This window comes from Mustela putorius, unplaced genomic scaffold (genome assembly GCF_011764305.1).
Source record: "Mustela putorius furo isolate JIRA1106 unplaced genomic scaffold, ASM1176430v1.1 tig00537248_pilon_pilon_pilon, whole genome shotgun sequence".
Classification (NCBI taxonomy): Eukaryota; Metazoa; Chordata; class Mammalia; order Carnivora; family Mustelidae; genus Mustela; species Mustela putorius.
The window spans coordinates 5,155,042-5,176,509 of record NW_025422387.1 but is presented as its reverse complement, the minus strand read 5'-3'; the positions used below and the strand labels follow the sequence as shown (position 1 = coordinate 5,176,509).

General features: G+C 57.7%; 1 protein-coding gene across 1 annotated transcript; it reads right to left on the bottom strand.

The window, feature by feature from the left end:
* Window positions 1–645: 645 nt before the first annotated feature.
* Window positions 646–11,682, bottom strand: RHOF (ras homolog family member F, filopodia associated). Its single transcript, XM_004753201.3, is given in 6 exon segments — window positions 646–2,140; window positions 2,142–2,198; window positions 3,000–3,134; window positions 3,222–3,331; window positions 10,880–10,967; window positions 11,254–11,682. Coding segments are annotated over 6 exon segments (627 nt in total). The 5' UTR covers window positions 11,386–11,682; the 3' UTR covers window positions 646–2,035.
* Between the last annotated feature and the right edge of the window lie 9,786 nt (window positions 11,683–21,468).

Here is a 21,468-nt window from a genome sequence, read left to right as displayed (position 1 = left end):
TTCCCAACCTTCCTCTCAGGTTCTGGAATGCGGTGGAGAGAGTCTGAGCAGGCTCCCTTCCAGGTGGCACTTGGGAGGTCAGGACAAACCCGCTGGGCACTTTGTGTCCGATTCTGTATTTGAGGCGAGGGTGAAGAAGCCGGCAGGCTTGGGGGAATGTTCCGCCCCGCTGCCCCCACGAGCTGCAGCCCTCTCTCCCACACAGGGGTCTCAGCTCCCCTTAACTACCTCCCCACGGGTCCTCTGGGCGGAGTTCACAGCCGGCACCCCCAGTCCTGCTTGGGCCCCCAGAGGAGTTTGCGCTTTTTGAACTGTTACATTTTTAAGAAATTTCTTTTCCACCCCAGTAAGAGTCTGCATAAAAATCCAGATTTCAACTTTCCTTAGAAAAATGGAAAACTCGACTGGGCTAGCTGCCCGCTTAGCATGGGGTGCTTGCTTTCTGGGTGCCGCACACCCACCGCTCCCTTTCGTACCTGCCCTCTCACTCCTTGGGGTCTTCCGTCTGGCCCTGAGGCACATGGCTTTTCCTGAGACTAATGAGCCGGCAAGCGTCTTCTGTAAAGGGCCAGATAACTGGTCCCCATTTCCCTCAGCAGCAGCTGGAGGGCCAAAGCCACCAATACCTAAATAAATGGGTGTGGCTGAGTCTCAACAAAACTTTATTTACAAAAACACACAGCTGCCAGATTTGGTCCACAGAGTATGGTTTGCTAACCGCCACCCTATACCATCACTTGTCCATGGGGAACCAGTGTGGGGTGCGGTGGGATGGGGTACAGGAGTCTCTCTCTCTGTCTCTCTCTCCAGCAGCTGACTTCAGAGGCTTAGGCTGAGGCAGGAGATCTTGAGCGCATACTTGAGGGGGCATGGAGGGGGCAGGAGCCCCGTCAAGCCATCATCCCAGGTTCAGTAACACGGACCTGTAGCTCACCCAGGAAGTAAGCAGCTCTCCTTCTCCAGGGCATTAGAACCACCTGGAGCACTTGTTTAAAAACTCCTGGCCCCAGACCTTCCAGAAAGTTCAGTGACTCTACAGCCGGGGGTTGCGTGTTCTTGCAGGAGGCCAGGACAGTCTCGGCGTGGCAGCAGTGGAGGCTGTGAGGGATAGGAAGCAGCGTGATGACTATTAACATGAGTCCGTGCTGTCCTTTTGCAGATAGGAAAACAGTCTGCAGAGAGAAGTGACTTGCCCACGATCACTCGCAGCTGATGTCACTCTTTGTCTTGAGTTTCCGGCAGTGGGGGGGGGGGGGTTGTAGGTGAGGCGCCCTGGAGCAGGGCTTGGGTGGGTGGGCCAGGGTACCTTTTGCTTCTTGAGAAAGTCTCTTCTCCCCCTTGGGCATGTGCACCCAGCTCTGGGAAGATGGCAGCCGAGCCGAAGGTTAAGACTGAAGTCTTGGCCGGGGAGTGAGGGGTAGGGATAGGGGCCGGTGCCAGCCCCCATGTCCGGGGCTGATGCATGCGCTGTCCCGATAAGTCCCCATCCCACTGTGGTCCCCACGTTCCTGGAGGAAGGAAGCCAGAAGCTGGAGGAAGCAGCCGTGCCTATCTCAGGAGCCCAGGGAGGCGGGTGACGCAGGAGCGGCGGGCTTGGTGGGGGGCCGTGTGGAGCGCTGACAAATCCACATTTACCCACGCACGTACCAGAGGCGGCTGTTTCAAGCAGAGGTTCTCAGGACCTGGCGGGTGTGCAAAGGGGGACGCACATGGCTGGGGGGAGGCTGTGTACTCCCGCGTCCTCGGGACAAATGCTGGTTCTAGGGTACAGAGGGACTGAGTCTGGGGCCCTCACCCACCTCCTTGCAGGCGTGGGAACCCTGAGGTGAGTTCCCGGCCAGAGCCCCAGCTGGGAAAGGAGAGATTGCCAGAATGTTCTAAAAGTCTAGCCACAGGCTCCAGACACACGGAGACCCCTAACTCAAAGTGCCATTGGAAAGCTGGGGACAGAGCAGGATCTTGGGGTACAGTCTGGGCCTAGCAGCCTAGGCCCTGTCAGTCTTGCCATGAGGGCTGTGTGCCCTGCCCGGAGGGGTCAGAGCAGCAGGCACAACGGGCGTTTCTGCCGCTGTGCTTTCTTCAGCGCATTGAGGGCAACCTTGGCCGCCGCTCGGAAGACGTCTTCCACATTCTCCCGGAAACTTGGCAGAACATTCCAGGTAGAGGGCGGCTCGGATCTGTTCGCAGGCGCTCTGGCCCTGGGTTGGAGGGAGGGGCTGGCATTAGATGAGCCTGGAGCACGGGGCACCTCCTGACAGCCCCCCACGGATCTGGGAACTTGGAGCTGGCTTTGGGGACTCTCCAAAGCGGGACAAAGGTCTAGGCCCTTCCCCCATCCCAGGCCCAGTCCCCAGCAGTGTTTGTGGATGGAACGGAAGGGCCTGTGGTGTGGCCCAAGGGCTGCAGCGGAGAAGCCCCATCCTGGCCTCTACCCTGCCCTCCCCACTGGCCCCCACATCCCCCCCACCTCCTCAGGCGGAGAGGGGGCTGCGTCCCGACGCGGGCCTCTGTGTGCGCCAGGCCTGTGACAAGAGCCAGAGGCCCCCAGACACAAAGGGCTTCCTCCACTCCCCCTCCCTGCCCCTTCCCACAAGCTCCATCCAGGCAGCGGAGCTGGCGAGGACAGGAAAAACTAGCTCTTCTTCCAAAATTTACTTTTATTAATGCTTATTGCTTTTTATTAAACTTTCTTACTAGTTTTCCTTTGTGTTGCTTTTCTTGTCTCACGCCTCACCCAGAAAAGCCGCAGGGTTTGGTTTTGCCCACGACCCTCAAGGCTAGGGGAGCCGGGCTCTCGAGCAAAGCCCGCCTCTCCAGTCCCGTGCGGGACTTGGCTCTGCTGCGGGCGGGACTTGGCTCCGCTGCGGGTCAGTCGTGTCCCTCTCAACCTTGTCCCTCTGGTTCTCCGTTTCTCCCCTGTGTGACAGGGGATGGGAACAGCCCGAGCCCCTGGGGTTGTAAGGATTAAATGAGGTGGGGGTGGGGGACCCCTTCCTGACCTGCATGTAGGTGATGGGCTCCTGCTGGGCCGCCCGGAGCTTCCGAAGCTGCTCCTTGTCTTTCCGCAGGTCTGTCTTGCAGCCAATGAGCACCATGGGGATCCCACGGCAGAAATGTGTCACCTCAGGGAACCACTGCGGAGGGAGAGGGCAGGCCTCAGGGCTAAGGCCAGATTCGGGGGCCCCACCCCCGAGACAGGCTGGCTGCGTCCCGGGCCTCACCTTGATGAGGACATTGTCATAGCTGGTGGGGTTCATGACGTCATAGCAGATGAGCACGAGGTGGGTATTCTGATAGGACAGGGGCCGAAGCCGGTCATAATCTTCCTGCCCTGGAACGGGAGAGGAGGTAGGGGTCAGGGAGGCACCCCCTCCTTGTCCACCTGAGTCTGGGCTCTGCCTCTAAGACCTGGGTTTGCTCCTCTGTAAAACAGAGGGGGCAGCCCACAGTAGCAAAGATAAGAGGAGATAAAACCCAGGCAGGGTTCAGAACCAGGTCTGATTACAGGGTAATCAGGAGAAGCTGGAGAAACTGCTAGCAATTATGTCCTTGGCAAGTATGGCCACCCCCCTCCCCAACCCCCCAGCTTGCCCTGGCGCTCAGGTGGAAGAGAACAGACTCAGGCCAGATCAGCTCCCTCCCAGAAGAAGGTTTGGGGCTGGGGCACGACCAGGCCACTGCAGGATCTGGGAGGGCACCCCCAGGCCCAGAGGCCTGGCCTTGGGTTCAATTCCTCCTGCCCTTCTGTGAACCCCAGGAGGAGAGTGGCGGGGGGACGGCTGGTGCCTGGCCCCTCCCCCGCACCACTGAATCAGCCACCAAGGCTGGGTGTGGTTTTTTAATGCTTTTTTTTTTTTTTTAATGCCTTTAAGTAATTTTTTTACGTTGGCAATTTCAAACTTGAACTCCCTTCCTGGGGCGCCTGGGTGGCTCAGTGGGTTAAAGCCTCTGCCTTTGGCTCAGGTCATGGTCTCAGGGTCCTGGGATCGAGCCCCGCATCGGGCTCTCTGCTCGGCTGGGAGCCTGCTTCCCTTCCTCTCTCTCTGCCTGCCTGTCTGCCTACTTGTGATCTCTCTCTGTCAAATAAATAAATAAAATCTTTAAAACCAAACAAACTCCCTTCCTGAGATTCCTGAGTGTTTATATTTTGTCCCACTTGTCCTCTTCCATGTAAACACTTGAACAGGCGAGCATAATTGTGCGCGTTCAGCGGCTTCACCCCAGGACAGTGCCTGCAGATTTCTAAGAACTAGCGTTCCATCATCTCGCGGAGAAAGGCAGCCAGCTGGGGCAACCACCGCAGACTCTGTGCTCCAACCCAGCCCACGGGCCACATTCACATCTCAGTGGGGGTGTCCTGTAGGTTTGCCCGTGTCCTCCAAACTGTCCCCTCTCCTAATCTTGGTCCATGTCTTTCTAGACCTGTGCTGTCTGGTAGGGTAGCTGCTAGCCCCATGTGGCTGTTTAAACTAATTAACATTAAAAATTCAGGTTCTCCATTGCACTAGCTACATTTCAAGTGATTAATTGCAACACAGGGCTAGTGGCTCCCGTAACAGGCAGTGTGGATACCCGACATCCCATCACCACAGAAAGTTCTATTGGACCGCATGGCTCCATCCCCGTGCAAGCCACCACTGGCCTCCTGTGATCCATGCTGCCCCTCAACAACCCATTCTCCACCCGGCAGGTGGTTGAATCTAAGATAAGATCCTGCCTCTCTCCCCTCAAATGAAGAATACCTTCAATGGCTCCCTATTGTCCTTTGTATAAAATCCAAACATCTCCCAAGGGTCCGCATGACCTGGCACCCACAGACCCTGACCTCTTCTCCCCCCCATCCCAGCCCCCAACCCCCTGCTCACTGTTTCTCAAACCCCCCAAGCTCCTGTGCCTCAGGGCCTTTGTACTTGCTCCCCTCCCCCAACCTGGAATGCTTTCCCTACTTACCACCCCCCTTTCCTTCTCAGCCTTTTACTTTAAGACATTCAGACTGAATGTCCACATTATTTCCTTCTTCAAGATAATTGTCTTCTCTCTACTTCTCCCCAGTAACACCACTTTATGCTTTCACACATTTAGAGTGCTTCTGCCTATGAACAGTTAAGAAATCCTTACAGCCATCACCTGATGGGCTAGACAGGAAGTGAAGAATATTTCCATTTCCACAGAAACTGAACTTCAGAGAAGTGATCTCCCCGAGGTCACTGCACCAGTGACCCAGCCAGGGCTTAGCCCCAGTCTGTCTGGGTCCTGGTGGAGCTGTGCTGCTGACAGCCAGCGGGGCTCTAGTTGGTTCTGCATTGTGCAAACATAGCTTCTGGGCCCCTACGATGTTACGACGTGCATGTCTGATCTGTTGGAAATCTGGCGGGAGTGGACGAGTAGCTGCAAAATGGGCCTCCTGGGCTCTGTTGGCTTCCTTCCTCCTGACCAAGGTCTTCCCTCACCACACAGCATCTGTCCCCCGCCCTGGGTGTCCACAGCCTGGGCCTGCCTCCCCAGGGCCTGTAAGTGCCCTGAGTACTGAGTAAGGGACCTTGTCTGTCCTTAAAAATCATCACCGACGCCTGGCAGGTGTCCAGTCAGGCCTGGCTACTCATTGCCTGAAGCCTTTCCGCTCCCATCTGATGCAGCAGAGAGCAGGGCTGCAACAGCCCGGGGGTTTAGTAACTGGGGCTGGGGAGGATTTCAGCAGAAGTCGGGCTGCAGGGGCTGGGAGGAAGAAGTCAGACCGAGCCTGCCCCCTGCCCCGGGGGCCTTTGCTCTCGCCCATCTCTCTTCAAAAGGTTCTTGCCCAGGTAGCATGCCTTGCTCCCCCCTTTCCTTCAGGTCTGCAGAAATATCACCTCCTCCAGGAGAGCTCCCTTGACTGCTGCCCCACCCCCCACCATGGCTCTGTTATTCTTCCATACTTTGGGTTTTAGTTTGGCTCTGTCTGCCCCATGAACACAGAAGCCCCTGAGGACAGTTACCTCGCCAGGCCAGTGGTGAAGGAACGAACAAATGAGTGTGGATTAAGGTGTCACGCTAACCTCTCCGGTTTCCCCGCAAGGGCATTTCACTTCTGTCACCTGTGTCCACTTAAGCAGCCGCCCTGGGGAGCTAAGCCAAGGACCGAGAAAGTTCTTCCTGTAAGGAGCCCGTGAGGCCGAGAGGGACCTTTTCCAAGGTCATAGACAGGTTCCCTGTGAGCTGGAGCGCCAACTCGGTCAACACTAGGGTCACTCCAGGGCCATGCCACTCTAAAACTGCCACAGACTCTCCCAGGAAGGCTCCTCCAGACTTCCCAATTGGGAATCAACCTCATTTCCATACGAATGGTTTCCTCACCTGTGAAATGGGTACTTGAGAAGTCGTGAGTTTGAAAACAATACTAAAAGGGGTGACAATCAACCACACACCTCGCAATGCCCGCCCCCATGTCATGAAGGCTCTTAGGCTCCCTCAGGGCTTCGCTTGAAGCCCAGCGCCTACACTAAGCCGTCATACCTCATTATGATGCTAATAAGGTAGGGCGATTGCCACCGCATTTTACAGACGCAGAAACTGATGCACAGAGAGGTGAAGTGAGTCGCCTTAAGGTCGCACAGCTAAGGAAAAGCTCCGTAAGACTGCTGGGGCGGGGCGGGGGGCAGGGGATGCCTCTCTCTCAGCCCACTGCAGAGGCTAGGGAGCTGTCCTCACCCTACAAGTCCCAGGCCTGACCAAAAGGCTGCCAACACAGGTATTGAGAGAGAGAGAGAGAGAGAGTAAAAGGGGTAGCGGCCCTAGGAGGGGATGGGCAGCCAGCTTGGATCCTAGCTCCCTCCTCCAGGCTGCCTTCCTGACTTGACTGGGCCTGGCTCAACTTTTCGCAAGATTCAGTGTGGACCTCCCCGTGGGGACCAGGCCTGCAAAAGATAGACATGTTGACCTCGTGTCCCCCCTAGACGCCTCTCCCATAGGAGTCAGGAGAACCAAGCTACACACGCAGACTCATGATCTATGACCTGGGTTCCTTCCCTCTCTGGAGCTTGGTTATCCGGCAGAGGGGATGCTTACCCTGCCCCCCACACCGGATGTAAAAGACTCGTAGGCTAAGCAAAGCTGAACGAAGGTGAGGGACTGCTACTATGGTTACGGTTAAAACAGAAACTTCCAGGAGATGGGGGGCCTGGGCGGGGATCTAACCCCAGATCTTTGGACCCACAAGCTTTAGGGGGCCCCCAGCCACAAGGTGATACTCTGGCCCTCCCCATTTACGCACACTAATGCCAAGACTTAAAGGGGCCGAGTCCCCTGTCTAGCAGCACACCGTGGTCCCACTCTGGCCTCTGCAGATGGGCCTGCACGGAGTTACGTGCAAGGGATGCATTTGTTTGCAGCCAGGAAAGGTCTTCTGGGCCACAGCTTCCCTTGAAAGTGGCCCATCTTCCTGAAGCTGGTGGGGCTGTGGGGCAGGGAGCAAGTGAGGCTCTCACCTCATACGAGAGTATTTCCTTTGTGGGAAGGAGCTCTGTTGTGTCAGTCACTTTCCAGAGGCAGGGGTCTCTAAGGCCTGGGGCTAAGCTGAGAAGAGCGTGTCCCTGGGCCACAGTGATCCCCATATCCGCGGGACACACAGAGAGCCGGTGGTTACCAGCTCCGGCCAGGGCGTTGCAGGGGAGGGGCGCAGGCAGTGTGAGAAGGGGAAGCTGCCAGAAGAGGAACTCACTTCCCCACCCACCTGCGTTTCCTCCCCAGAGGAAGGGGTGGCTGCGCAGGCCCAGCCTGGAGCCCAGGAGGCCACTCTGACCGGAGGCTTCAGCTCTTCAAGCCCCCAGGCCTTCTGGATCTTAGCCCCCTGGTCCCTGATTCCCTGACTCAGCAACTCCTCTGTCTGTCCCCAACCTCACTGTTCCCATCTCAGGCTGGGAAGGGGACCACAGCTCCCCGCCTCCCGGGGCAACCCTCACCCCATCCTGAATGCCCCGCTCCCGGGCCCCACCCCAAGACCCAGACAGCTTTACCCCTAGCCGGTGTCTTATCATCCCACCTAGCCTCGGCCTCCCCTCTGCCAGCAAACCCCCGACCGCACCACAGCTTCCTGCCTCTGAGGGTGTCAGGCGCACAGCAGGTGAGTCTGGTAGGGCAAGAGCTCACGGTGCCTGCCTCCCCTCCCGTCAGCACTGAGAGCTCCGTCGTCGCCCCTCCAACCTCCCTCCCACTGCTGTGGCGTCTGCGTCTGCTTCCGCAGGATGGAGACCAGCAGCCAGACTGGCCTCCCACGCACACCCCTACGGCCCAGGTCCTGGGTACGGAGAAATTCGGCCTCCCGGGGCCAATCCTGTTCCATAGCTCTGGTCACCGGTGGTCAGTTGGAAAGATGGCACTCTGCACCACCAGCCCCCACCACGGGGTCTAGCTCAGCAGGTTCCAGAACCGTCTACAACCTTTAAGAGCCTTGTCTCTGGCTCAGTCACTCCCCTCCCCCGCTTACTGTCTCCCTCTACTTGGTCCACTGGGTCTCCTTTCCTGCCACTGATTTTTGATCTCTGTCCTTCCACAGGTAGAGACAATCTCACTGCCTTTATCACATGGAACATTCTCCCGGAGAGCCTCTGCCTCCAATATCTTTTGCATTCATTCCGCAGTCACCGTGCTGGGCACTGGCACGCGGAAAAGGAATGACCCAGTCTCTCCTTCCCGTTCCTTGTGACAGGGCTTCCTGGGTCACAGCGGGACACCCCAGAAGGAGTGGCCACATTTCTTTCTCCTTGAATATTCATTCATCCCTGGGCTCTCCTGCTGACCATGAAGCCAGTCGACTTCCCTAGGACTCCACTGAGTCGTTCAACCCCCAGCTCTGTTTCTCTGCTGCTTGCAGTGGTCCTTCGGGGAGGGCAGGGTGGAGGCCAGCCTGGAGCTCTTCAGGCCTTCGAATCCCAACAGGTTGGACTTGGGTCTGAGCCTGAATGGCCGGGCGCGGGTGGAGGGGGCTTAAAAAATCATGACAACAATTAGCCCTTCCCAAGAACCGACCCCCGTGTTACGCATCACATGGATCTAATTTAATTCTCAAGACTAATCTAGTTAGCCCTGATTACATTTGAGGAAACTGAGGTCCAGATGACACATAGCCGGGGAGCCAGCATCAAAGCCTAGGTCTGACTCCAAAGCATGTGGCGGGAAGAGCACCATTGCTGTGGTGGCCACGTGCCTCTGATGACCAGCCTGGAGCCTCTCCAGTCTCTCCTGCAGCAGCTGTGAGTGCAAGTCCGTCCTTTACACCAAACAGAAAACTTCTGGAACCTCCACACCACAATCGGCCCTAACACGTTCTTTGAGCATCTTTCTCTGGGTGCGGCCACAAAGACCAGAAGTGGTCCCTGTGCTGGGTCTGAGAGGGAGGCTTCCATGAACAGTGAAGCCCAGGGATCTGATAGGAGAGGCCCTGAGGTCCTGGAGGGCAGAGGAGAGTACAAACTGGCACCTCACCCACAAAGTGGGGCTCACAGGCCTGCCCCTCCCTGGGTCCCCGACAGAAAGTATGTGAAACTGAAAGTATCCCAGAAACACCGTAAGTTTTACGGGTCTCACGACAATGTTCCCAGGGGAGTTTCTCAGCAACCTTTGCCTTTCTCAGTTCTCAGGGCTGGAAACAGGCCCCTGTTGTTGGTGGGGGGGGACACTTTCGGGGACCTCAACCAATAAGAGGGGGTCCTTAGAAGCCACTACAGGGCAGGGCCCACCATACAGTAAAGGCTGCTGAAATCAGGAATGGAGGAGGAGCTTGGGGATGGGCCAATCCCTTTTCTGATTCTCTGCTCGGTGGAAAGAAGAGATGCCACTGGCTGCCTACAGTTAGGGGATGTCTGGATTTTGGCTCCATCCAAGGCTAGTGGAGACTTCCCCTAACATATACAAGGCTTGGCTGGCAGGGGACAGGGCACCCGATGACGTGGTTCCATGCAGGTCACTAAACATTGAGTCAGAGAGGTGGGGTGAGATCCTGACCTTTGTTCCCCAGTGGTTCAGCCCAGGAGGGGATTGAGGGCAGGATGGAAGCTCCTTGATACAGGGCAGACACCCAACAGCCCCCCCTACCCCCCCAAACCGGCGCTGCCGGATACCCCCTCCCCAAACAGGGTCTCTGAGAACTGACAGGATTAGCATAAATCTACTTGCATTAGGAGCCACAGGTGGCCAAGAGAGTCTTATTCTGGACGTGGGAGCTCTGCTCCTTCCTCGGTGTTTGGTTTATTCCCAGGGAATGAGGAAGACACAGAATTGTAGCCAGAATCCTAGAACTACAGGCTCAAAACGACCACAGAATTCCAGAACCGTGTATTGTACCAGATGGAATCCCAGGAGTGTGGAACTCAGAATTAGTGTGGAACCCAGAATTTATGTCCACAGGACCCTGGAGCCTCAGGAGTGTCAACCACAAAATCCTGGAGTCACAGGCTCTGATCTGTAGCCCAGAGTATTCTAGAACCACAGGACCCAGAAATTCAGCCCACAGGATCCTAGCACCAGGGGACTCAAATCCGCAGCCCACAGAATCTTAAGAGACCACAGCATGCAACACACGAAAGCCTGGAACCATGGGAAGCAGAAGCGATGCCCACGGTTTTCTAGAACCACAGGAGAGGAATGAAGCCGTGGGTTCTCAGCACATTAGTGCTAGCAGGGTGGCCCAGGAGCTCCTCTCATTCAAGTCCCCTCCTTTCAAATATGGGGTGACTGAGGCCCTCTGAGCCTCCAGGGCCACCCTGCCAGAGCCCCTCGCGGCCCTCAGGAGTGCTGGGATGTCAGGGCCCCACAGCGGCTGGTGGGCGGGGATGCCCGGAGGGGGACGCCCCGGCGGGGGAAACCCTTCGGGCACCCGGGACCCTCGGTGCGCAGGCGCACTCACCGGCGGTATCGTATAGGTTCAGGGTCACCTCCTTGCTGCCCACAGTCACGCTGGCCGTGTACTTCTCGAACACGGATGGGGCGTAGTCCTGTCGGAGAAGGGGTCGGCCGGTTCTTAAGGGGTGCGACGGGGGGGGGGGCGGGCTCAGCTGCGCCGCCCCCCTTCACCCCATCCAGCTCAGCTCCCCTCACCCTGCTGGGCTCTGGAATTCCCGAGGGGGCGCCCCGGGGTGGCGGCTGCCTCTCTACGCACAGGACGCCGGGGAGCCGGGGTCCAGGCTCAAGGCGCAGGCTGAAGGCCGTCCGTCGCCCCCCGTGGTCCCAAGCCCGTTTGCCCCGCAGTCTCACCCCCACCAACCCCCCGGCGGGCCTCACCTCAGGGAAGGAGCCCTGGCTGTACACCATAAGCAATGATGTCTTGCCGCAGCCACCGTCACCCACGATCACGATCTTCAGCTCCTTCCTGCCCGGGCCCGCATTCGGGCCCGGGGCCCCGGGGGCATCCATAGCTGTGAGCAGCCGGCACCCGCAACCGCGCGCTTGGCCGACTTCTGGGGCTGAACGATCGGGAGCGGGGGCGGGATCCAGGGGGCGGGGCGAGACAAACCCCGCCCACTATGTGCCCGCATCGCCTCCGCCAGGCAGCCACCCGGGCCCACCTCCCAGCCTCAGTTTTCCTTTCTGTTCGGTCCCGGACCGGGGCGTTCACTTTTCATTCCCAGGGAAACTGAGGCAACTGAGAAACGGGGGCACTCAGCCTGAAGCGCGGCTCCCACTCCCTTCCCTTCATGTCAAGGCGCGCCCCCCACCGACAAGATTCGATCGTTTCCGCCGTTCCTTGCCGGGCACCTCTGATTGGCAGGCTCCCCCTTCTGGCAGGGACCCTCTGATTGGCCGGTTCGCCTCCCCCCCAACCGGACAGAGACCCTTTGATTGGCGGATCGTTGCCCCAGCACCAGGAGTCCGGGAGCCTCGGTCTCAGGCTCAGGGAAAAGCCCCTTGTCGTTGCCCCGCCTCAGCTGTGTGGCCTGGGGCAAGTCGGCTTCTGACCTGGTCCCCCACGAGGTAGGTTGTTAGTGCCAGGGAGGATGCTGGCATGGGGGCGTGTCTGCTCACCTAGACCAGCCCTACGGGCGCCAGTGATGGGGTTGGGGTTGGGGAATAGCGGTTCCATTCACCTACCCCCACCACCTCCCCAAGAGCGCAAGGTGGACGTCTGGCGCCCTCTGGCGGGCAATCGCCTTGGGGCGGGCAGCTTGGAGAGCAGGTGAACGACTCCGGAACAATACCCTTTGGGGGTTGGCCCCAAACCACGCGGGCGGAAGTCTCTTTCTAGCAGGGGCAGAGGCATGAACCGAGGAAAACACCGTCGAGGAAGGAATGGGTAAAGCCAGGGCAGATCTAGTTGAGGTAAGCTGGGCTCCCTCGTAACACCCACCCCAGCCTGAAATTTGATTAAGCGCCCTCCAGACAGCAGCTTTGTATCTTCATGCCAAGGACTGTCACCAACCCTCCCACTTCCCTGATCGAAACAGCTATTTATCGAGCGCAATGTGCAGGTACTACTGGGGCTGCTGGCTGGCTGAGATCACTCCTATCCCCCATTCTTTCCCTCCCCGCGACCCCTGGGCCAACCGTCCGTTGCACAAGCCAGGCCGGCAGTCAGGAGAGGCTGGGGACCTCTGGAGCCAGTGTGTGGCTGGTGGGCATTGATTGAGGCAGGGATAAGTGAGGGACAGGTCCTACCCTGTCTACTCTTGGTAGTTTCCTCAGAGAGGAAGGACTCAGGATCTTCTAGCCACGACCCCCCCCCCATAACCCCCCAAGAAGATTTTCAATTTTCAAGTTCTCAGCAAAGATCAGGTAAACTTTAGTTCACGGAGGAAATTGCCAGGTTCGCAATTTAAAAAAGGCCGGGTAGGTTTTCCGCGGAAGCAAGGCAGGGTCTGACCACCAGAGGGCAGCAGCGACCGCTCGTGGAAGCTTGCAAAAAAAAAGAGCCCAGAGGTGGGAAAAGGGAGGGAAGGCCCAGCTCCAGGTCAAGTGAGTCCTACGCCCGCCCCACCACCTCCTCATTGGGTCAGAGGGCCACCTGCTGGGTCAAGCACCCCCCCCATACAAATTTACAGCAACTCATTCATTCCTTTTTTGCAAAACAAGTTTATTGAGAGGCAACTGTGTTCCTGCCTGGAAGGAGCTATCTTGGGGAAGCAGTCCAAAGGAGTCTGGGAGACGTGAACAATTTAGAGACCAGAACCTCTGTAGGGTTCGGGGAAGGTTGAGCCCAAGCTAGGCAGTGTTGGGACAGCGGACCAGTGGGCGCAGGATGGGTACCCTGGGCAAAGGCACGGTAGCTGGAAAACCCCGTCAGGTTCCACAGCACCTGGGCAGTGAGGCCTGACATGGTTGTCAAGGTAACTGGGGCTAGATCAGGGAGGGCCTTGCTGCCAGGTTCAAGATGGGTATGGGACAGAAAGCTCCTGAAAAGAAGTGCCCAGCCAAAGCCAGTCCCGCAAGCTCTCTGGTGACCCAAGAGGCTCTGTGATTGGCTGGTGAGGCAGGGCTGGGGTCACACTTCTGTAGTGGCAGCCTGAGGCTAACAGGAGAGGAAGGATGGAAGAAGCCTCTGAGTGAGGGGAGGACCACTTACCTTCACAAGCCAGCCCTGGACCTGACCCTGAATCAGGGACCCTGAAGCTCAGGGAGGGGCTGGAGGGCAAGAGGAGGAGGGGCGGGAGAGAGTTCAGTTGCCCCCCTCTGAGCAAACTGTCACCTGGGGGTTATTAACCACACCTCCTGACGAAATTTCCTCAAAATCCCTGACCTCAAGTTGTCATTTTCTCCACCTGAGAAACAGGACTCTGATCCCAACTTAAGACAGAACAAATGGCTTCTACAAAACTGAGTGGGTGGGGGGATGGGAGGGAGGGAGGGGTGTCCGGGAGGAAAAGCAAGGCTTCCCAGCCCTGCGTGCATGGAGGCAGAACAGCTGACACTGGCCCCAGCCGTTCCCCCACCCACCCACCCACCCCCGCCTCGCCAAGAGGCTGGCACAACCCCAGCCCCACACGGCCTGGAGTGTGTTTGATTTGGACGGGGCTCCAGTGGTGGTGTAGGGGCTGGATCTGTACCTAAAAATACCCAGGAGCCAGGCCAGCTGCTGAGAGCTTCCTCAGAGGCAGCTGGGCCAGGGCAGGCGGGCTGAGGAGCTGGGCCTGCCCACACGCCCGGGGAGCCCTGCTCCCTTACCTGTGAGCGGTTCTGAGGACCCAAGTCATTCACCTTCTAGTCACCAGGAATTCCTGGAGAGGTTTAGGAAAACAAGAAAGAGTCTGTACGTTGGATCTTAACACAGAGCTGTTCGACACCGAGGACTAGGGGAGCAGGCCAGCATGCATCTGTGGGGTGAACTCACTTGGCCTGTGCTAGAGTTTAAGGCCAGCGGAGCCCAGGAGAGAACTAAGGGCCAGATCCATTTCTGTCTTGTCAAAGTCTGATCAGCACAGGATGGGGAAGGTAACTCTTCCAGCTTCTACTTCCCTGGTACCTCAGAAGATCTTAAAAGGTCACCTCACACCTGAGGAGTCATCCACCCCAGATGAGACCGAAGAAACCGAGCTATTCTTTGAGGTACCGGCGATGGAAGGTGGCCAGGGGTATAGCCTGGTTGTCAAGGACTCTCTCCAGGGCTCAGTACCTGGTGGTGCTGCTGGGGAGGTCATGCTGAGACACAAAAAGCTCTCCTTACAAAGCCGGGCTCGGAAACAGCTCAAAAGGTCATCATCCACCTTCTTCCTCCTGGTTCACATGGGGAGAACCTCAGCTCCCACAGGGGCGGGGACTTGCTGAGGTCACTGGCCGGTTGGAGACAGCGCCGGACCCAGGCGGCCTCCAAGATGGCCGGGTGCCTCTAGCCACGGTCCAGGGAGAGCCAGTCTCCACCCAGAGGGTCCAAAAGGTCGTATTCCAGGCTGGGGCTCTCGGCGGACGGGCCGGAAGAGGCGGGGCCCTGGTGTCCAGTAGCAAGGCAGGTTCGGCCACCTCCCAGCCTTGGGCCGCCCTTCCGCCGGCGTGGCCCTCTCCAGGACGGCCCTACCAGATTGGCGCCAGGAGCAGCCCCGCCCTGGGCTCGCTGGGAGACCGGGGGCGGGGCCAGCCTCTGAGCCGGGAGGAAGCACGGCCCGAGGACAGGCAGCCTGCTCCGCCTCTCCCTGCCCCCAGGAGGTGATGGGCTGGGGTGGGGGAAGGGGTGGACAAAGAAAGGTGAAAGAGGTAGGGAGGGGGCATGACCCTGACAGGTCACCGGGACACCTCTCCCTCACACAACCAGAGCAGTTTCGCACCTAATTGCTCCCTAATTGTGCCAAGGGCGGGAGTGGAGGAGCAGGCTATAGCCCTTCAGGCTGTGGCTAGGATGGGGGGGGCGGAGTTTAAACCAATTATTTAACTACCCGATGCCCGTCAGTCATAAAGACCCCCATCTCCCTAAGCCCTAAGGACTCTATCTAAAGGGAGGGAGGACACCCTCAGGCAGCAAGCCAGTCACGTGAGGATCAAGGGGGCTGAAAGCAATTCAATAGCACCGAATTTAAATCCTCAGAGTTGGGAGCCAGAGTGGAAGGAAGATCCCCATGGGATAAGAAGAATGTGAACCTCATCAACTTTTACGAAGTGCTCCCCCCTGGCCAACAGGGGGAAGGGCGTCTGGTGCCAGGTGCAGCAGAGTGAACCTCCCCCCCCCCACATACCCCCAGCAAAGCACAAGATGGACAAACCCAGCTGATCTGGGACTGGAGACCTTCATGAGCCCGAGCGAAGGGGCCAGAAAGAGCCAAGAGCACCACGCTGGTTACTTTCAACCAGACAGTTTCCCCAGCTTCCTGGCAATGATGCCAGCAGACAGCTGGCACGGGAGGGAGCCCAAAATAACCCAGACAGCTGGGGTGGGGGGGGTGCCATGGACACAGGCGATGGGCTGCAAGTCAAGACACCTGGAATCCCATCCTGGCTGCCAGTGGTGGCCTCGTGACCTTGGGTGAGTCACTTCTACTCTCTGTGTTTTGGGAGAGTGACCCCAAATCATGACCTGATCGTGGAACAGCTGAGGGCAGGCCACGACTCCGACTCCAACCACACAGGAGGAAAAATGGAACTGGCTCCCTGCCTACTGAAAAGTCAGTCTTCCCCTTTGCCCTGAGGCTTTGCCACGTGCCTTGGGGGTGGGTTGGTGGGGGAGGAGCTCACAGACAGCCCAACCCCCACTCCCTGCAGCCACATGGGAATGGAGGCCAAGTAGTGTGAAGCCGGAACGTGAGGCCAAGCCCCCTTAATCGCACTTAATCCTCCCACTCCCGTTTCCAGCCTGCATCTTTATTATCATTGCACACAGGAGAGACTCACCCAAGGTCACCGGCACAACCACTGGACTTAGAGCTTCCCTTGAGCAAGTGCCAAGATGGCTCTCAACCAAACCTCCAGGTCAAGCCCTTCCGGCTCCCCCAAACCTCAGTTTAGCCCTCACACTGAGGGGTGGGATCAAAGTGGGCCGGGCTCATCCCACAAGGAAGGGGGAGTGGTGCACGCCGGTGGCACCTGGGCCCAAATGGTTCATCAAAGTAATCCCTTAACTAGAGATCACACGGGGGAGGGGGCAGAGATCAAGGGCCACACCACCTCCAGCTGTGGAGCTTCCTGGAGACAGTGGGAAACGATCAGCAGTCCTCTTGAGTAAGGAGAGAGTTGCCAACACCCGGAAGCTAACGCCTGTGTCGGCCCTGAGCTTGGAGTTTCCAAGTGCACTAGCTCCTCACAAAACCTCCAGGTGTTACCCAGCCCAAAGGTTCTCAAAGCGTGTCCTCGGCTTGCAACCATCAGCATCACCTGGGACCTTGTTAGAAATACAAGTTCTCAGACCCCGCCTACCGAGTGGAAAACTGGGCCCTGCAGTGGGTTGGTTCTACCCCGCATGCCCAAGACTGGGAATCAGGACCCAGCCCCATCTGTGCACAGGGGGAAACGGGCTCAGAGACTAAGCAGCTCGAGCAGAGCTCCAGCACGTAAGTGGCTAGCCAGGTTTCAAATCCTTTTGTTGATTTTAGAAACAGGATTTGGGGGGGGGGGTGGCGCAGAGAAAGGTGGAATTCCCAGGAATGGGGAGAAGGGTCAAGAAACCTCTTTCTCAAGAAGAAGCTGGCCCAGATCTCAGGTCCTCGTGTTCTCGACCTCCCTAGCAGCTAGACAGCAGAGGGAAGAGGCTGGCTCACACAGTCACCCCACACGCCCCCACTCAGCACCGGAAGGGAGGGCCAGAGTAGGGCCGGGCTTCCTGGCAGCAGACAGTGCCTTTCAGAAGAGGCACCCAGGGCCCTCCGCGCACCCCCCACCCCCAACACACAAGTGGGAAATGCTTGCAAGCAGCCTCCTATGCGGCTCAATACGGCAGAGAATTGCACGCCCCAAACGCTTGACAACAGAAGCTGACAGGCGGGGATGGATGGACCGTGCAGGCCCAGCAGGGAGCCGACTTCACACACACACACACACACACACACACACACACACACACACACTCCCGCACATCTGTGAGGGGGAGGGGCTGCAGAACCAGCTTAGCGGGTTTGGGGTGCCCGCCCTCCCTGGGCTCCAGGCCCAAGCCCCCCACATCTCCCTCACAGGCTGGCAAAGGACTCACACCTACCTTTATTGTCAGAGTGAAATCAGGCCTGCTCCTGCTGTCCAAAGGAGGGTGGTTCACTCTGGGGGTACCGGGCGGTTGCCCTTCTCCAGCCAAGAGCCTGACAGGACAAAGTCGGAGGGTTTGTTAGGGACTTGACAGCCACAAACCGGGCAGGTTCCTCTTTGAAAGGGAGCCTCACAATAGCCCCCCCCTTTCCATCTGCCCAGGCGGCCCTCACTCGGGAAAGGATGGGGGGGTGCCGCTGAGTCACGAAGGTTCAGCCCGGGCGACTAGCAGCAGGAGGCGACTCATCTGCATTTCCAAAGGCCCGCCCTGTCCTCGTCCCCTCCCCGAGAAAGGGCCGGAGATGTGAGGGCTTACCCTAGAGCCCTCCGCCTCGGGGGATCCCGGGGAAGGCCCGCTCAGCTTTCCCAGGCTACACTCTTTCCCCACCCCCCACCCCACCTCCCCCGGCCTCGGGAGCGCGGGGTTGGAGGGTGTGCCCTGAACGACCAAATCAGGACGTCGGTGGCCTCCGGGAGGGCCACGAGCCCAAACTGGGGACAAAGGGGGCCCCTACCCCTCGGGCTCGGAGAGCCAGACTTGGGCGCCGAGGCCCGGGTAGGCAGCGGGGAGCGGCCTAGGGTCAGGGCCGGCACCCGAGGAAGGCTGCCCCCGCCTCGGGAGGCACCGGTCGGAGTCAGGGGGAGCCTCGAGGCCCCGACCGTCCCCGTGGTCCTTTGCTACTGGCTCCCACGGCCCCGCCTAGCCATGAGGCCTCCTCGTGCCCGCCTGGGCCCCGAGTCCGGCGCGGGGTCCGAGACCTCTGCGGAGCCCGCGGTCGTCGTCGAGGCCTCCCCGGGCCAGGGGCGTCCACGCGGGCGGCGGCCTGGAACGCGGGCGGCGGCGCGCCGGCCTCCCCTCCCCCCTCGCCCGGCTCCGCCGCCTCCTTCCCTCCTCCCGCCTGGCGCGCAGCAGCCGCCACCGCCCGAGCCGCGGGCGGCGCGCGAAATGGCGCCCGTCTGGCCGCCTCGCCCGGCGGAGGCGAGCGCGGGAGCCCCGGCGCGCGACGCCCCCGAGCCCGCGGCCCCCCGCAGCAGTTTCCGCGGCCACCCTCCGACCTGGGGCTCTGTGGCCTGCGGGCTCTCGGGGCCCGGCCCGGCGAGAGGCCGCCATCAGCCCCAGGCCCCCAACGCAACCGGGGAAGGAACGAGGGAGGAAGGAGGAGGAGGGCGGCCGCCATTTAGCCACCGGCAGCCCGGCCCGCCCGTCTGCCTGCCCCCCGGCCCCGGCCCCGGCCCCGGCCCCGGGCCCCGGCTGACAGCTCTGCTCTGAACCTGAAAATAAAACTCGTGTTTGGGAGGGAGGAGCGAGCGCGGCCGGGAGAACAGGCACCGCTCGGTGGCAGGCAGGAGAGATGCTGCGTCATGGTGCCAACATGGACGCCGGCCTTTTGTCCTTTTTTTGCTTAGGAAGCGCAGGCACGCCCCGGAGCCCCGAAAAGCCGGCTTCAGAGTGCGAGACCCACAATCAAAAGAGAAAGAGTTCCTAGGCCGAGCGGGGACGTTTCCTTGTCTTTTGAGCCCCCCCCACCGCCAAAACACTTCAATTTTCCCCTCCCCATCAAGGCGCAGACCTAGAAAAGCCGGGGGGGGGGTGAGCGCAGACAGCTCCATGGATCCCCGAGCTCGCTAGGGGAGAACCTTCCCTCGCCTCCGGGGCAGAAGGGTCTAAGGAGCCCTCCTCGTACCCCCACCCCTCCCCATCCGGCTGCCAAACCTAAAGCTCCAGAAACCTCCTTCTCCCCTCGGCTCCCAAGCATCTGCAGCCCCTTGGCCTGCTCGAAAAAAGATTTCCTCGAAGGGGCAAAAGGCCTTTTTTTTTTTTTTTTTTTTTTTTTTAAACTTACCCGCTCAGCCCGGTGCCATGGAGTCTGGAAGATCAAGCTGGGCGGAGGTTTTGGACGTGTTATGTAAAAAATATCTTTTGGGGGGGATTGTTTAGTTAGGATTTGGGGGAGAATGGTGGTGTCTTTCCTGTTGTTACCTTTTTGTAAGTTACACTCTCATGGCATTTTCTGCTCCTTCCACTTCTGCAAACTTTCCAGGGTTGGGTTGGCAAAAGGCGGCTTCGCTGAGGACTGTTTACTGCTCTGGATATAGCAATGGTGTGATCGTCATTAAGAGACAAAAGGCGAAAATACACAGTCAAATCAAACAAAAGGCAAAAGACGCACGGCCATCCCAACCACCATAGAAAATACCCGCGAGTTAAGGTTGGTGTTTGGCTCCAACCAGCTAGGACTTGTTTTCCAGTTTTAATCTAGTTTCCTGTGACGGCTTTAGTCTCTGTACACAAAGAGAAGGTCTTCTTTTCCCTCACCCACTCCCCTACCAAGACGAGAAAACCAGAGCTGTTTTTCTTCAAATAGATCGATTTTCAAAGAAAGTGTACATGTTACTGGGAAGAAAGCTGACTAGCATTTGGCTGTAAACATTTTCAAAAGCTTAAAGCTAAAACCTTAGCTTTCTAAAAAGCAAAATCGTCTAAAAGCATTTTAACTGGCTTATATTAGACAAGAGCGACAAAGACATAACATGCAGATGAAGGTTCAGAAAATTAAGGACATCTCAGCAACATTAACATAGAAACTGCACTGCGTAAGGACACAATGGATTGGGTACTTACAATGTAAAAGGTTTTTAAAAACTTAAAAGAGTAACAACTGCTTACAATTTTTTGTTGCTGCCATTTCGCTAGTCCTAAAACTATACATTTAAAACATTACCTTGTTAAAAAGAGAGCAGAAGGAGTTAATAAGATGGCCAGGTTTAAGTGTTTAATAGAGGAAACTATATATATATAAAAATTTATTGTTCAGTCAGTCAAGAGAATACAGATTAAGACAGCTCCAAGCTCCCCCCACCCACCCAAGAAAAAAAAAAAGAGGAAAAAAAATTAAATATGTCATTTACTTAGGTTTTTTGGAATTCAAAATTGTTAACTGCTGACATTAATGGTGTGCTATGACCTAGTTATACAAGACAAAGATGGATTCCAAGTCATAAGGAAAAATCCAGATCTTTTTAAAAAGTCTTCTTCATTCTTCCAATTGTGAGTCCTTTAGCCTGTTGACAAATGTTAAACACAACACTGAGGCGTCCTGAACTGGATGGTGGAGTCAAAGGAAAAACATTCCCCATTTGCAACAAAGGAAAAACCCACTTGGCCATTTAATTCCATTGCAGAAAAATGGCTCCCCTCATCTGTTGGCCTCTCCTTGGTGTCTGATGAACGATGTTTTGAGATCAGCGTCTAATAACTCAAGCCCTATAGAAGCCGCGCGCTGATTGGCTGCCGCGCCCTGCCGCCCTGCTCCAGCCAATTACCTACCCACGGCCAAATTACAAACCCCGAAAAGAGCCCCAATATGAAATACACCACCACGAAGCCCCAGCAAGGCGGCTCCTTCGCCTCGGCGGCCCGAGAGGAGAGGCAGAGGGGGCTGCAAATGCGTCCTCGTGAAGCCCGGGAGCCTCGGAGTTGAACTCACAAAATGGAAGCCGCGCGCTGATTGGCCGCCGCCACTCCCGGACCTTTAATAAAGAAAGGGGAAGGAAAAGATAAATGCAAAAAAGGGGGACTCTCTCCTCTGCTGGTGGAGGAGGAAGGGGGGGGGAGAAGCATGTGTTTAGGACAATTACAGGGCGCTCCTCTCCAAAAATAAAAACAGAGCAAAAAGCTTCTATCACCCAGGTCCAGGCGAGGGCTACATCCTCCCAGGAATGTGAATGCTAATTTGGTTAAAATCCTGGTTTCCCCTCCCTAGCTCAGCTCCGAGGAGGAGGGGGTCTCAGGGCAGAGGAGGAAGCCGGAGCAGATACCTCGATTGCAACTCGTCTTGAGTCGTCTTG